This window comes from Hypomesus nipponensis, chromosome 13 (assembly GCF_054491055.1).
Source record: "Hypomesus nipponensis isolate SF chromosome 13, ASM5449105v1, whole genome shotgun sequence".
Lineage (NCBI taxonomy): Eukaryota > Metazoa > Chordata > Actinopteri > Osmeriformes > Osmeridae > Hypomesus > Hypomesus nipponensis.
Genome location: NC_140373.1, coordinates 13,135,001 through 13,147,907, shown reverse-complemented (window position 1 = coordinate 13,147,907; position 12,907 = coordinate 13,135,001). Strand labels below are relative to the sequence as shown.

Genomic DNA, 12,907 nt, shown 5'->3' with positions numbered 1-12,907 from the left:
TCCAAAGGTTGCTGGTTCGATTCCCGGCTGTGCAAATGACGTGGTGTCCTTGGGCAAAGTACCTCATCCTACTTGCCTCGGGGGGACTGTCCCTGTACTTACTGTAAGTTGCTCTGGATAAGAGTGTCTGCTAGATGATTACATGTATATACGTTTTTGGCTACTTGCAATGTTTTGGAGCTATCTTGTTGTTATTATCAGTGACCTATGCACTTTATAAAGCTCTCTCTTGGAAATCGCTTTGGATAAAAGTGTCTGCTAAATGAATAAATGTAAATATACAGTCTATGATCGAAATTACTATATGGGTCGTCTCTCCTCTCCAATCGTTCTGATATTGAATGGCATCGATTGCTCTATAGGACATGATCATCATTTGATACCCATGGTGGTTTATTGTTATAGTAATCTATCAGTCCCACCCCAATACTAACTCAAGTTGAATAAATGTTTTATTCTTTGTCGTATGCTTTCTAATTTAAATAATTAAGGCTGGGGTTCTCCAAGTTAACAAGGGGTAAAGCACAGACACATATCAACTATTTTGAGGCTGTAACCATCAATGTCTAACATTTCTAGTGACTCCTATCAGCTGTTATCATACCGGTGAAAGGTTCACTGTGTTTACATTTACATTTACTCATTTAGCGGATGCTTTTATCCAAAGCGACTTCCAAGAGAGAGCTTTACAAAAGTGCAAAGGTCACTGATCATAACAACGAGATAACCACAAACATTGCAGGTAGCCAAAACATGAAGCATACATTGTGAAAACCAAATAAGTACCAAAGGCCAGAACCACAAGAGCATGTAGCTAAACAGGTGACAATAAACAACATGAACCTCAAAAATGCAAGAGTGTACCTGTTGAAAAAGCAAGCAACAATAGTTTACTGTTGAGAGATTTAGGTCAAACAGTTTGGTATTAGTAGTAAGCCTAGTATTGGTAATTATGATATTGTATTATAACACAATTGATTGACAGTTTCAGTGTGAAGGATTCCTGTTTCTTCCTCCTGCCCATAGACATATATATGTCTATGCTCCTGCCTATGCTTGATGATGTCACAATGGGGGGGGGGGGGTCCATGATGACATCATCATAGCATGGTGGGGGTTACCATAGACATATATGTCTATGTGGGTTACAGTTGAATGTTTGTGCACGACTATTATAGCTTTGTACAATGATCTGTACAGATACTTTTACAATAAGAATGCTATCCTGAATCTGTAAGTAGCCTACCTTTTCCATGTGCTCTTGTTGTTTATGCCACTGATTCTTAGGAGTTGTACAAACAAAATTATAAATAATTAATTAGATATTTAAAATAATGATAAAATGTTAGCCATCATAAAAAAATAGGCTAAGCCTAAACCAAAATAATCAATTGGATATTCTGTAGATTATGTTAAGCTTGATAATGAAACACGGTCCTTATAATACTCTCGATTTGTAGACCATAGCCTTATTCTCGTACTAGGCTACTCGATTACCAGTAAATATGTTTTAAAGCACAATGGTTGAATTTAAATTCTAAACACATGGCATTTAAGGAAGAAGTGGAAGTCATCCCTTGGTAAACTCTTACAACAAATAATTATACTTCAAGTTTAATTTGTAAGTATACTTTAGTATAAAAGTATATTGTCATCATGGTACTTAAAGTATACTAGCAGTGTACTTATTTAAATACAATTTTTTTTTTTACTTTTTAGGTCATTTAGTACACTTTAAAGTACACTTATAGTGTATTTGAGGTTTACTTTTGAATACCGCAAAGTAGCCTGTGTAGTGCACTTTCAGTTTATGAAATGTACTTCCTAAAGTACTTCAAAGTATACCTTTGAATACTCAAGTAACCTGTGTAGTACACTTTCAGGTCATTAAGTATATTTCCTAAAGTACCTCATAGTAAACTTCGGAGTATCTTCAAGTGCACTTTCAATTAATGTAAGTACTTCAAGAAGTATACTTAATAAATGTTCATTTACTACGATTTACTAATATATTTAAATATTTTAAAGCTCCTAGCCGGCATTGTGCCACTAAACAGAACGGGCCCACGCCAGCTGACACTATAGATCATTGGTTGAATAAAGCTATGCATTTGGTGCTATGCATTTGGATATCCTGCTGTTGCAGAAATCCAGCTGTTCTTATCAAACGTCACAGTCATTTAACTCATGGTTACAATGGTAAACCAGCACAACAATGACAATTACCAAGCAACAAAACACTACATTCTAAGCAGACAAATTTAAAAAATGAAATTCATGAAGTTACATTTGTATTTTGAAAAAACAGCAAACTCATCAGCAAATTGTAACACTATTTACCGCCTTGCATCATGGGAATTGACCAGCCAATGAGCCACTATCTTCATTTTTTCAGTCGGACCATGGTCCGTTTTCTCTGAAAGTACGGTTCGTTTGGAGAGGTGAGAACACGCACTCGAAATCTAGTGCGGATCAAACAACTGAACCATGGTCCCCCTAAAAAGATGGGACTCGGTCCGGTTCCAAGTGAACCATGGTTCGGTTCGCTTTAGGTCTGAACGTAATTGGACTTAATATTGACCTATTCCAGGAAGCAAACCAAAATGTAGTGCATTGTTGGTTGAAAAAGGAATTTACACTTGGCGGAGACAGCCGTGCCACTCATTAGCAGCGAAATGAGTTGAGGGAAAACGTAGGGGATGATGCAGTGAAGGAACGGTAAATATGGGCTGATGATCATATTGCAGAGATACATTTGAGTAGCGGTATTTAAATGATTTGGTGATATACTGAAATAAAGCTTCGCTATTGCACAGTCGACCAATGTTGGTTGAAAGTTAAAAACGTTGACAGCTAAAGTGCGTGATGTTCTATGGAAAAGTGGTAGCTCGTCAGACGAAAACATATAGTTCCCATGGTTTGATAACCTGGATATAATCCTGAGTAAAAGACCAACGAGCAACCCAAAAAACGTGGTCGTGCAACACCAAATCATAACAATTAAAGATAGTATTGCGATCGCTGCTGTCCATTGTTCGTGACAAGGAAGTGATTTTCCCTCACACATTTTCTGTCATGAAAATGACATACAACCTGTATGACCGCGTGTCATAGTTTTTTTTAAATATCTATTTTTTTTTCAAACGTTGGTTCTAATAGGTCACCTATTAGTCCGTTTGCTTGGTCCGAATCAGTGGATGAGTTGCTACTTTGTTGCATTTTTCATTAGGTCCGGTTAGTGTTCACACGGTCCCGTTTTAAGCGAACCAATGTTTGAAAAAAAACCTGACATTTAAAAAAAGCTATGACACGCGGTCATACAGGTTGTTAATCTATTGGACAGAAAATGTGTGAGGGAAAATCACTTCCTTGTCACGAACAACAATGGAGCAACAGCAGCGTATTGCGATCGCAATACTATCTTTAATTGTTATTTGGTGTTGCACGACCACGTTTTTTGGGTTGCTCGTTGGTCTTTACTCAGGATTATATCCAGGTTATCAAACCATGGGAATGATATGTTTTCGTCTGACGAGCTACCACTTTTCCATAGAACATCACGCACTTTTAGCTGTCTAAATTTGTAACTTTCAACCAACATTGGTCCACTGTGCAATATTGACGCTTTATTTCAGTACCTAGGCCTATATCAATAAATAATTTAAATACCTCGCTACTCTGTCTCCACAAGTATCTCTGCAATATGATCATCAGACCATATTTGCCGTTGCTTCACTTCATCATTGCCCCACTTTCCCTCAACTAATTTCGCTGCTAATGAACGGCTGTCTCCGCCAAGTGTAAATTCCTTTTTCAACCCACAATGCACTACATTTTGGTTTGCTTCCTGGAATAGGTCAATATTAAGTCCAATTACGTTCACACCTAAAGCGAACCGAACCATGGTTCACTTGGAACCGGACCGAGTCCCATCTTTTTAGGGGGACCATGGTTCGGTTGTTTGGTCCGCACTAGAGTTCGAATGCGTGTTCTCACCTCTCCAAACGAACCGTACTTTCAGAGAAAACGGACCATGGTCCGATTGAAACGGACCAAACATGTCAGGTGTGAAAGCACCCAAAGTGTTCTGACAACAGTTTCCTTGTCTCCCACACAGACAGCAGATATCAAAGTTCCATCCATGTCCCCCATCCATCAGCCAGTCTCCCCAGCCCCCCCCACCCCTCCCACTGGGTAAAGATGGAACATACTTGGGCCTTACCACCACCAAAATCCCTTCTCTGTTTGTGGAAATGCTTCCCCTGGCTTGTGAAGCAAGCGACGCACATCAGCAAAAAAGCCTGCTGTGCCTGCAGTGTGCTACACAAGCTAAGGTGAGTCTTCTGATGGTAGTGTTTTCAAAGTGCACAAAACAGGCATTTGTATGATGCGTTTGACATACATGTACAAATGAATCCTGACAATATTTTATCAGAAAAGTTTAAATCATTAAAAAGCAGTTGTTTTGACTTGTATCAAATATGTGACAACTGAACGATACACTCCCCATTGCTAAATGTGTTTCTTATCCGTTTTCCAATGAACTGTGTTGCAGGGAGAGTGACTATGGCTGGACCCTGTTTCAGTCTAACTGTTACCACTTCTCTAAGAATATTAAAACTTGGAGGGAAAGTTGAGCATGGTGTCGACCCACAGAGGGTGACCTGATCATCAACGATGAACTGGAACAGGTGGGACGACGGAAAGAAGAAACTTGATTTATTTAAAATGATGTCCTAATGTCTAATGTACTTAGTAATAGTACAAACCTTTTGTATGTATAGACATCATTGTAGGTACATGAGATGTTTTTATGCATGTATGTTTTTTATGTCTTCTGTCTCAAACTAGAGATTCATATTTACTGCCAGCCAGTTTATTGAAGAGGGCAACACAAAGATATGGATAGGAATACAGACATAGAGGAGGGAGAGTGGCTTTGGGTGGATGGCAATTTGGTCTCTACCGATTTACAGAAAGTCTTGTAAGTCATATAACTAGCTTAATGTATATTTACTTAAGGAATTGTCTATTGGTATGATTACACCACAAAAGTATAAGATAAATCAAGTATTTGCAAAAAGGACTAATATTTGAATATTTCCCAACCAAGGGGTATTTTATGCTTTCTTCTGTCATGCAATACTGTTTACAGTGTTTGTTAAAATACTACCTTAACCAAAAAAGCAGATTTTGTACTTATTGGACACTTTTTGTGAGGCAAAGGGTATGTTTGAACTGAGTTTGTTAACTGCCCTTTTGCAACAAATTGTAATTGACTTGATCGATCTATTGCTTCATCTAGCCGAACCATTCTGTACCTCTCCAATAGGTACTGGGTAGGCAGGCCAGGGATTGGAGGAGAGCCAGATGACTGGCAGTTGGACAATCCCCAGGGGAGGACTGTGGACACATAGACACCATAGAAGAGTTCAGCTCCTGGATGGACGGATCCTGTGACATTCCCTATAGATGGATCTGTGAAAAGAGTCTATACAGTAATGGTCATTGATTTGTTAACTGTGTGTATTGACTCTCTGCTTTAAACATGTAAATATTTGACATGCATTGTGATGTTCTCAAAATGTCATGTATTATCTCTATTTTTGTCAATGTGTTTTGTAAATGTGTTAGGTTTAAATCCAATGACAGATTTACACATATACTATGTACTGTACCCATGTGGACAACATTACATTTTTCCTTTCCTGTGCAAATCAAATGTACAATATTTTGACAATAACAGTTTGACATATTTGTATTCATCAGCCCCAGCTATACAAAAGCTCTCATTTAACTCCAAACTGCGTAGAAATAGAGTCAGAGTAGGAGTGCATCAGAAGGTTGCTGCTCTGAGGGTAATCATTATTTCAGAGACAGAAGCTTGTAATGCCTCACTGCTCAAACATAAACAACACAACTTCCCATGGGAAAGAAGGCTGGACTTGATTTACTGATGGCAGAGAAAAACTCCACAACCCACAGTGTCTCCCAGACCTGCTACAGATGGTGCACAGTGGACTGACAGCCATAGACATCCTTAATCATTGTAGACAGAGTCCACCCAGGATGCTGTGAAATACAATGACTATTAGCTCTGAATTGACATGCAATAATACAGTCCCTAGCCTAAACTTGAGTTCACAAAAAGAATCGGATGCCAATTTTGGCCAAAATCAACACTTAACACTTGAATTCTTAATGTCATTTCCACATTTTAATTTTAGAGGGATCAGTCATTTCACAGTTATTCTCATATCAGAATCACAAAAAGTAAGCCAATTGTGCTATATTTCCTTAGACAATGTTGTTTAATGTGTAACCAATTCCAGTAATACCTGCAAGTGACAGTCAAGTCAAATTACACAATTAGCCTTTTGTAAACACGTTTTGGATGCCACCAAGTGGTCACTGACAGAAGTGCAATTTGTGGTTAAGGACCTGTTAGACCAACATACTCACAGAAGAACAGGTTTTTCTCAGAGACGTGAGGGAGTTTGAGAACGTCTCTGAGGTCAGCTGAGGTCTCCATCAAGCAAGCAGGAGAGCACATATCAACAGGGAGTCCATCACATACGCCAGACCATGGCACTGGGGGTGGTAGGCCAGAGAACCCTGACACCAGGAGCCCTGGGAAGATCAAACAGGGTTATCTGACAGCTTGCGAGAGCCAGCTCTGCCTCAGATTCAAACAGGAGGGTGTAGCTTTTGCTGCTGGATCATCTGCAGGAGAAACCAAGGAGGCAGTCAGCGCTGGGGTGCTATTGTACACCCTGAATGTGACTTGTCAGACAGAATCGCTTGCCTCCAGCCATAACTTTGAATACAGTTCAAAGTTCACAGTATTTCCAGCACTGGCTAGTCCAACCAGTATCAAGGTCACTTGCCTTTTGGGACGCAAATGTTACACAAGAATGACGGGACTTCCACTCTTGGTGCAACACATGTATTTCTGTAAGAAATAGCTACATACAAAAACTGGTTAGAAAAGGAGTGCTCTCTGTAGCGTGTACTCTTGGACTCGTCATGCACTGAACGTTCTTCCGCTACATCAGTGTCAGCTACTGATGTCCAGAATCATCAACAATAACATGTCTTACAGTTTCAAAAGTTGACCTATGTATACATGACACTTAGCAGGTTCACTTAGAGGTTCTTCTCTAAACCCATGAACATTATAGAAAATAAATGTAAATATGTTTAGTCGTCCCTTTCACGGTATAGAGGTATGGCAAATCACATTTGAGTACAGCACTATATTCCTCTAACATGAATACAGGGGGGTGGCCTAATTCACTAATATGAAAATCCATGAAAATAACTATTCAGTATCTCCATGTTACTCCAACATCGATTTTCACATAAACATATTTTATTACTCTTTATCACTAGCTTATTCCTTGTTTAAATTACAATGTCAAACTCTATAAATAATGCTTATGAACCAACTTCATCTCACTAACTTATTTAACACAACATCCGGTTACTGTGTTTCTCTTACTACCCTGGCCAGACAAATAATAAAACCATTTAATAAAATGTTTTTATTATTTGGGGCTATTACAGTGTGCTTCAGCTTTGTTATCATCAGTGGGAAAACTTTGGTTCCAGACACCCTTATTACTTTACGGAGGCTTGATGAAAAGGTTTCAAAATGGCAAGGCACTGTCGGATTGACTCATAATCTTCAGCAGTAATGGGGCTCAAGTCTGTGCTCAAAGTGGTGAGAGATACACCAAGTGGTTCTCTCACATCATATAGTCTGTCTAGCATGGCCAAAACGCAATTCCACCTGGTGTCTGCCTCCTAGATCCATTTAAGTTATTTTCTTCCCATGAATACTTGCATCTCTGACAGATACTCCTTGGCGTTGGTGCTTGATTTAAAAAGACCCACAATTCTGCGTGTCCGAGTGCGGATGTCTTCAAATTCAGGGGTTTGAAAAAGTGATCTTTTTACCACCGGATTGAGGACATGTGTGATGCGTGTCCACTACAGCAGAGCAGGCGGCGCGTCGGCTTCCAATTCATTTTCAATGAAGCCGAACATTGACGCTCGCGTAGGGCATTGTGGGAGCGTCAACGCCCGGTTTCATTGAAAATGAATTGGAAGCCGACGCTGACGCGCCGCCCGCTCCGGTGGAGAGGACACGCACGGGTAGTTTTTCTGCCCTAGTGTTTCCCTGTGTTCTGTGTTCATTAGTTCCACCTGTGTCTTGGTGATTGTCTTTTAGTGGTGTCATTAGTGTTGTTGCGTTCACCTGTGGCGTGTTTAGTTCGGTGTATTTAAGTCCCTGTCATTTGTTGAGTCTTTGTCAGTTCTTGGTTTCATGAAGTGTGTTTCCAGTTTGGTTTGGTGTTTCTATGTCCTATGTACCTGTGAGCATCACCTTGCTGTTGGGTCCTCCCTGCACCCCACATTAGACACAGGTTGAGCAGGTTTGCACTGGCAATCATGTTTGCTGCACAATCTGTGATAAGTTGAGGTAACAGTTGTGTCCGACAGGTTTGTGAGCACTAACCCTTGAGGCGACCTCCCTCTGCTGGCCTCGGGCCTCCCTCTGCTGACCTCGGGCCTCCCTCTGCTGGCCTCGGGCCTCCCTCTGCTGGCCTCGGGCCTCCCTCTGCTGGCCTCGGGCCTCCCTCTGCTGGCCTCGGGCCTCCCTCTGCTGGCCTCGGGCCTCCCTCTGCTGGCCTCGGGCCTCCCTCTGCTGGCCTCGGGCCTCCCTCTGCTGGCCTCGGCCCTCCCTCTGCTGGCCTCGGCCCTCCCTCTGCTGGCCTCGGGCCTCCCTCTGCTGGCCTCGGCCCTCTCTCTGCTGGCCTCGGGCCTCCCTCTGCTGGCCTTGGGCCTCCCTCTGCTGGCCTCGGGCCTCCCTCTGCTCTATCCCTTTCCATCAGGGCCATCTGCTGACCCAGTCCCACTCGCTCAGACACCCCGTCTGAATCCCCACCTCACCCCAACCCCCTTCCCCGACCCCCACCTCACCCCGACTCCACACCACCCCTGTACAAGACGTTCAAAACATCATGAATGCAATAAGTTCAGAAAATAGCCAAGTTCTCCTTTACCCCCATGTCCTCTCTTGAATGAAAACTAGGTCAAATGTATTATTCACAAAAAAAGATGTCAAAGAAACCAATAATAGTTGTGCAGATATCACTCACTATTCTGTTATAATGTGTTGTCGGACATTAAATATTACTGTCATCCTGAGGGTGGCACTGTTGTTAGGTGGAAACGTTAAAACAGCCAATACCCAGGATACAAAATGAGATCACATGAGGACGCTGTCATCTTAAACCCATGTTGATGTGAACAGAATCACATCCACAGTCCAAATCTCTTCCAGTTCCGTGGATGCATGATGGCTCTGTAAAGCATGATGTAGTACGATGTTGCAGGGTGTGCCTTGCACTGTCGCCGTGCAGCAAGAAGGTACTGGGTTCGATTCCCACTTGAGGCACTGTTTAGTTCTCAGGTGGACTAACTCCCTGGCCTTTCTGTGTGGAGTGTACATGTCCTCACCGTGCTCACATGGGTTTCCTCTGCAAAGAATGCCAATAGAAACACATGCAGAACAGATCATCTCTCCCATGACCCTGGCCGGGACATGGACAAGCACCTGGACTTGGCCCACAGTCCCCTTGATAAGGCTGAACACTGTTCCTGGCTGCCTACGGAGGAAGGAATTATAGTGCTGGTGATGACAGTTCTTCTCAGTAGCTTTGGTAAACTACCTATATTTCTCTGATCACAATTAAAATGATCTGTCATCTCTGAAGAACTTGTTCAACCTCCCCATCTATTCTAGTCACTTATGCACATCATAAAAGACATTTCTCCTAGACAAATTTGCAAAAGCTCTGATACATTCATGCGAATGATAATGTATCCTTCATAATGTAAGAGATTATGTAGCTTTAATTTGTCTGCTCTTTCCTACGTTATCAATTGCTGAAAGAAAACCAGATTCATATGCCAGCAGTCAGCACTACAAACCTGGCCATATAGGTTGTAAAAGCGAATTCTAAATAACAGTAGGCTGTATAGGGAACCCCAAAAAGTATTTGTGAATTGCCAATTCAAAGGTTGTCCAGCAAGTGATGATGCCTAAAGCTTTGAAAATCGAATCCTTGTTGTCTCCCTTGGCTAAAACGTTGTGACTTTGTGTAGTCCTGCAACAATTGTAGCTAATAACCTTCCAGCTCTACCTATGGAAATCAAGCATCCACTTTAACATGGAATCTCAAGTCCTCACAAGGGAGAGCAGAAGCCCCAGTTACAATCGCACGTCTCATCTGTTTGCTTGTTTGTTTGTTTTGCTACTATTTTCAGCGTGGCCACGGGGGAGTTAAAAAATGATAACACATTTGCATAAATTAAAAGATGTGATGAGCAGACTTAGAGATGAGTCGATACGAAAGAACGTTTCTCGTTTTATTCATGCGTGACGTGAACTCATCCTGAGATGGGATGGTCGCGTTTTGACATCGGCATTCAGATTCCGTGTGTTGAAGGCGTCTGCTGAGTCAATGGGTTTACTATCATTGTGAAAAGATCACTGGTCAATGTTGACAGAGAGCATGTCTGCCTTCACATCTGCACCCCCACAATAAGAACAGTAAGCCTCTTAAATCATGGAGGTTTACGATAGAGATTTACTTTCACCGTGACAAGTTCCCTTGGAGAGTTGCCTGGTGGCGTTTCCTGATGGTCTTGTGAAAGTTGTTTACTCTGAGAAAGAGAGAGAGAGGGAGAGGGAGAGGGAGAGGGAGAGGGAGAGGGAGAGGGAGAGGGATTAAGTATTTTTATGGTCAGATGTAACAAGCTTTGAAGACACGTAGTTGGGCTGGTTTGACTGAAGAAACTGTGTTCATTAAAAACTCAATGCATGCTGAACATCTCAGTCTTCACAAGTTAAACATACACACACGCACGCACACATTCTGTTGGATTAGTTCTAGCAAAAATAAACCTGAACTTTTCTGTTCTGTTCATTCCTGAGAGACATGACTGTCAGTGAATCCTGACTCAGCATCCAGGCCTCTCTGCCCTGAGGGGTGTGTGCGTGCACGTCCGTATGTGTGTATGAGCTTGTGTGTGTTTGCATATCTGTACATGCCCTCGCCCACGTTTGTGTGCGTGTGTTTGAGTGTATGAGGTGGGCCGCCGACGGCTGTTTAGCAGCAGCTGTGACAGGGTTTGTCTTCCAAGCCAAAGGCGGATTGACGTTAGAGTCCGAGTGGGAGCCCGGAGGTCCTGACCCGGAGGGGCGGTCTACTCTGGGAGGGAAGGAGACACGGCCCGCTCAGGTTCTCTCTGACCCAGTTCTGTCTGCACCTCTTCAGGCCCTCCTCACACCTGGAGACACCAAGGGATGGAAAGAGGAAGGGAAGTGGGGAGGGAGGGAAGGGGGGGGGGTGGAGGGAGGGATAGAGAAGGAGTGACAGACAGAGATGGGGGGGGGGGTAGAGAGGGGGGATGGAGGATTTGGGTATGGGGACAGAGTTGGGAAGAGGTAAGGGAGGTAAGGTAGGAGGGGGGAGGGATGGAGAAAGTGGGAGGGAGAAAGGGGAGGGAGGTGGGGAGAGAGGGATGGAGGGTTGAGACAGATAATGGATGGAGGGAAGGAGGGTACGGCGGAAGGAGAAAGGAGGTGGAGTATTGGAAGGGAGGGGGGAAAGGGAGCAGAGGAGAGAGAACGATGACTCAAGGACTGTTCTGTTGATGGATGGATAGACAAGTAGAGGTAGGAAGCTGTAATTTGTAGTTATTGAAAGAACACAACATCATCCAACTACCTTGCCATCTCTGAATCTGCTCTGCTTGCGGACAAAGACAACATTTGGGCTGACTTGAATTTCCTTCAGGGTTAATTCAGAATCACAATCAGAATAGTGTTTCATCGCCAAGTTAATGGTCACAAACAATGAATTTGGCAGGTGCATAAAAAAGTGAATTGTATTTATTCATTGTATTTAAAGAACGTTGATCACAGCAACTATATTTTAAACTCAATATACAGTGTGCAATTCCTGTATAGTATAGTGCTGGTAACACTAACTGGCTTATTACTAATCTAAGCAACAAAAGCCCAGTGGGGAAAGCAGCACCTGGCATTGACTGAATCACATCCACCTCCTGAGTGACATCACAGTGTTTCTGATTGGACCAGCCCTGCAGTGCCTTTCTGTCTGCCCTCTTGACCTATTGGTCCAGACTGCTCCCTGATTTGCATAGCAATAGAGAAGGGCATGATGGGAGAGAGATTGTTGCTGTGGCTGTGTGGAGGAGCATATGGCTCTTTCTCTGAATCTTCAGGGTGTCAGGGCAGGTGGAAGGTCTTGCTGTGTGTGTGTGTGTGTGTGTGTTCTCTTTTTTCATTTTTTGTGATCCTGAGTGTACATCTCACTTTTTTTATGGAGATGTTCTACCAGTTGGCAAGGAAAACATTCTGCAAAAAAAGTATTTGGTAGAATGAAGTTCTTTGTTTACTGTATAACAAAGACCCTCTCAATCCCTAGAGTGAAATAGTAAAGAATGTCTCAAATGAAGTGACTAAATGAGGAATAAAAAAGGGAGCGAGAGAGAGTGAGAGTATGGGCGTGAAAAAGTGAGGGAGAGAGTGAAAGGGTGAGGAAGAGAGTGAGAGAGTGAGGGAGTGAGGGAGTGAGGGAGTGAGCGAGAGAGAGAGAGAGAGAGAGAGAGAGAGAGGAAGTGAGGGAGGAAGGGAGGGAGTTTGCTGTCTCCTTTAGACCTCAGCTTACAGTAATATACTTTCTTTCGAAAATAGCAGTACAGATATGCGTCTCCATGCCTTTCTGTTTGAGTTAGGAGAGTAAGTGTGTGTGTGTCCCATTTCAGCTCACTATTTGCCCAGCTCTGTTTAGTAGATAGGATTTACTGC

The 12,907-nt window shown here is 42.7% G+C and overlaps 1 protein-coding gene and 1 long non-coding RNA gene across 11 annotated transcripts in view; one reads left to right on the top strand and one right to left on the bottom strand.

Moving 5' to 3' along the window:
- Positions 1-2,312: 2,312 nt before the first annotated feature.
- On the top strand, positions 2,313-5,921 carry LOC146260315 (uncharacterized). Of its 2 annotated transcripts, XR_014729621.1 has the most exons (5): positions 2,313-2,441; positions 4,118-4,334; positions 4,556-4,691; positions 4,852-4,984; positions 5,333-5,921. It is a non-coding gene; the product is annotated as an uncharacterized LOC146260315 (long non-coding RNA). The 2 variants fall into 2 exon arrangements; XR_014729620.1 differs by lacking the exon at positions 2,313-2,441 and having other exon boundaries at positions 3,688-4,334; positions 5,333-5,869.
- Positions 5,922-6,079: 158 nt separating this feature from the next.
- The window catches only part of LOC146260314 (uncharacterized), an 8,192-nt gene continuing 1,364 nt past the window's right edge, over positions 6,080-12,907 (bottom strand). For 2 of the 9 annotated variants that reach the window (XR_014729617.1, XR_014729618.1), the window contains exons 3-4: positions 12,870-12,907; positions 10,425-10,734 (exon numbers count right to left, since the gene is read on the bottom strand). The exon at positions 12,870-12,907 is cut by the window's right edge and continues 23 nt beyond it. Coding sequence is in view for 2 of the 9 variants with exons in the window: in XM_084671122.1 (XP_084527248.1) it covers positions 6,532-6,630; positions 10,663-10,734; positions 11,265-11,361; positions 11,802-11,845 (312 nt within the window). In the remaining 7 variants the exon portion in view is untranslated. The other 7 variants (XM_084671122.1, XM_084671123.1, XR_014729615.1 and 4 more) reach the window with 7 other exon arrangements.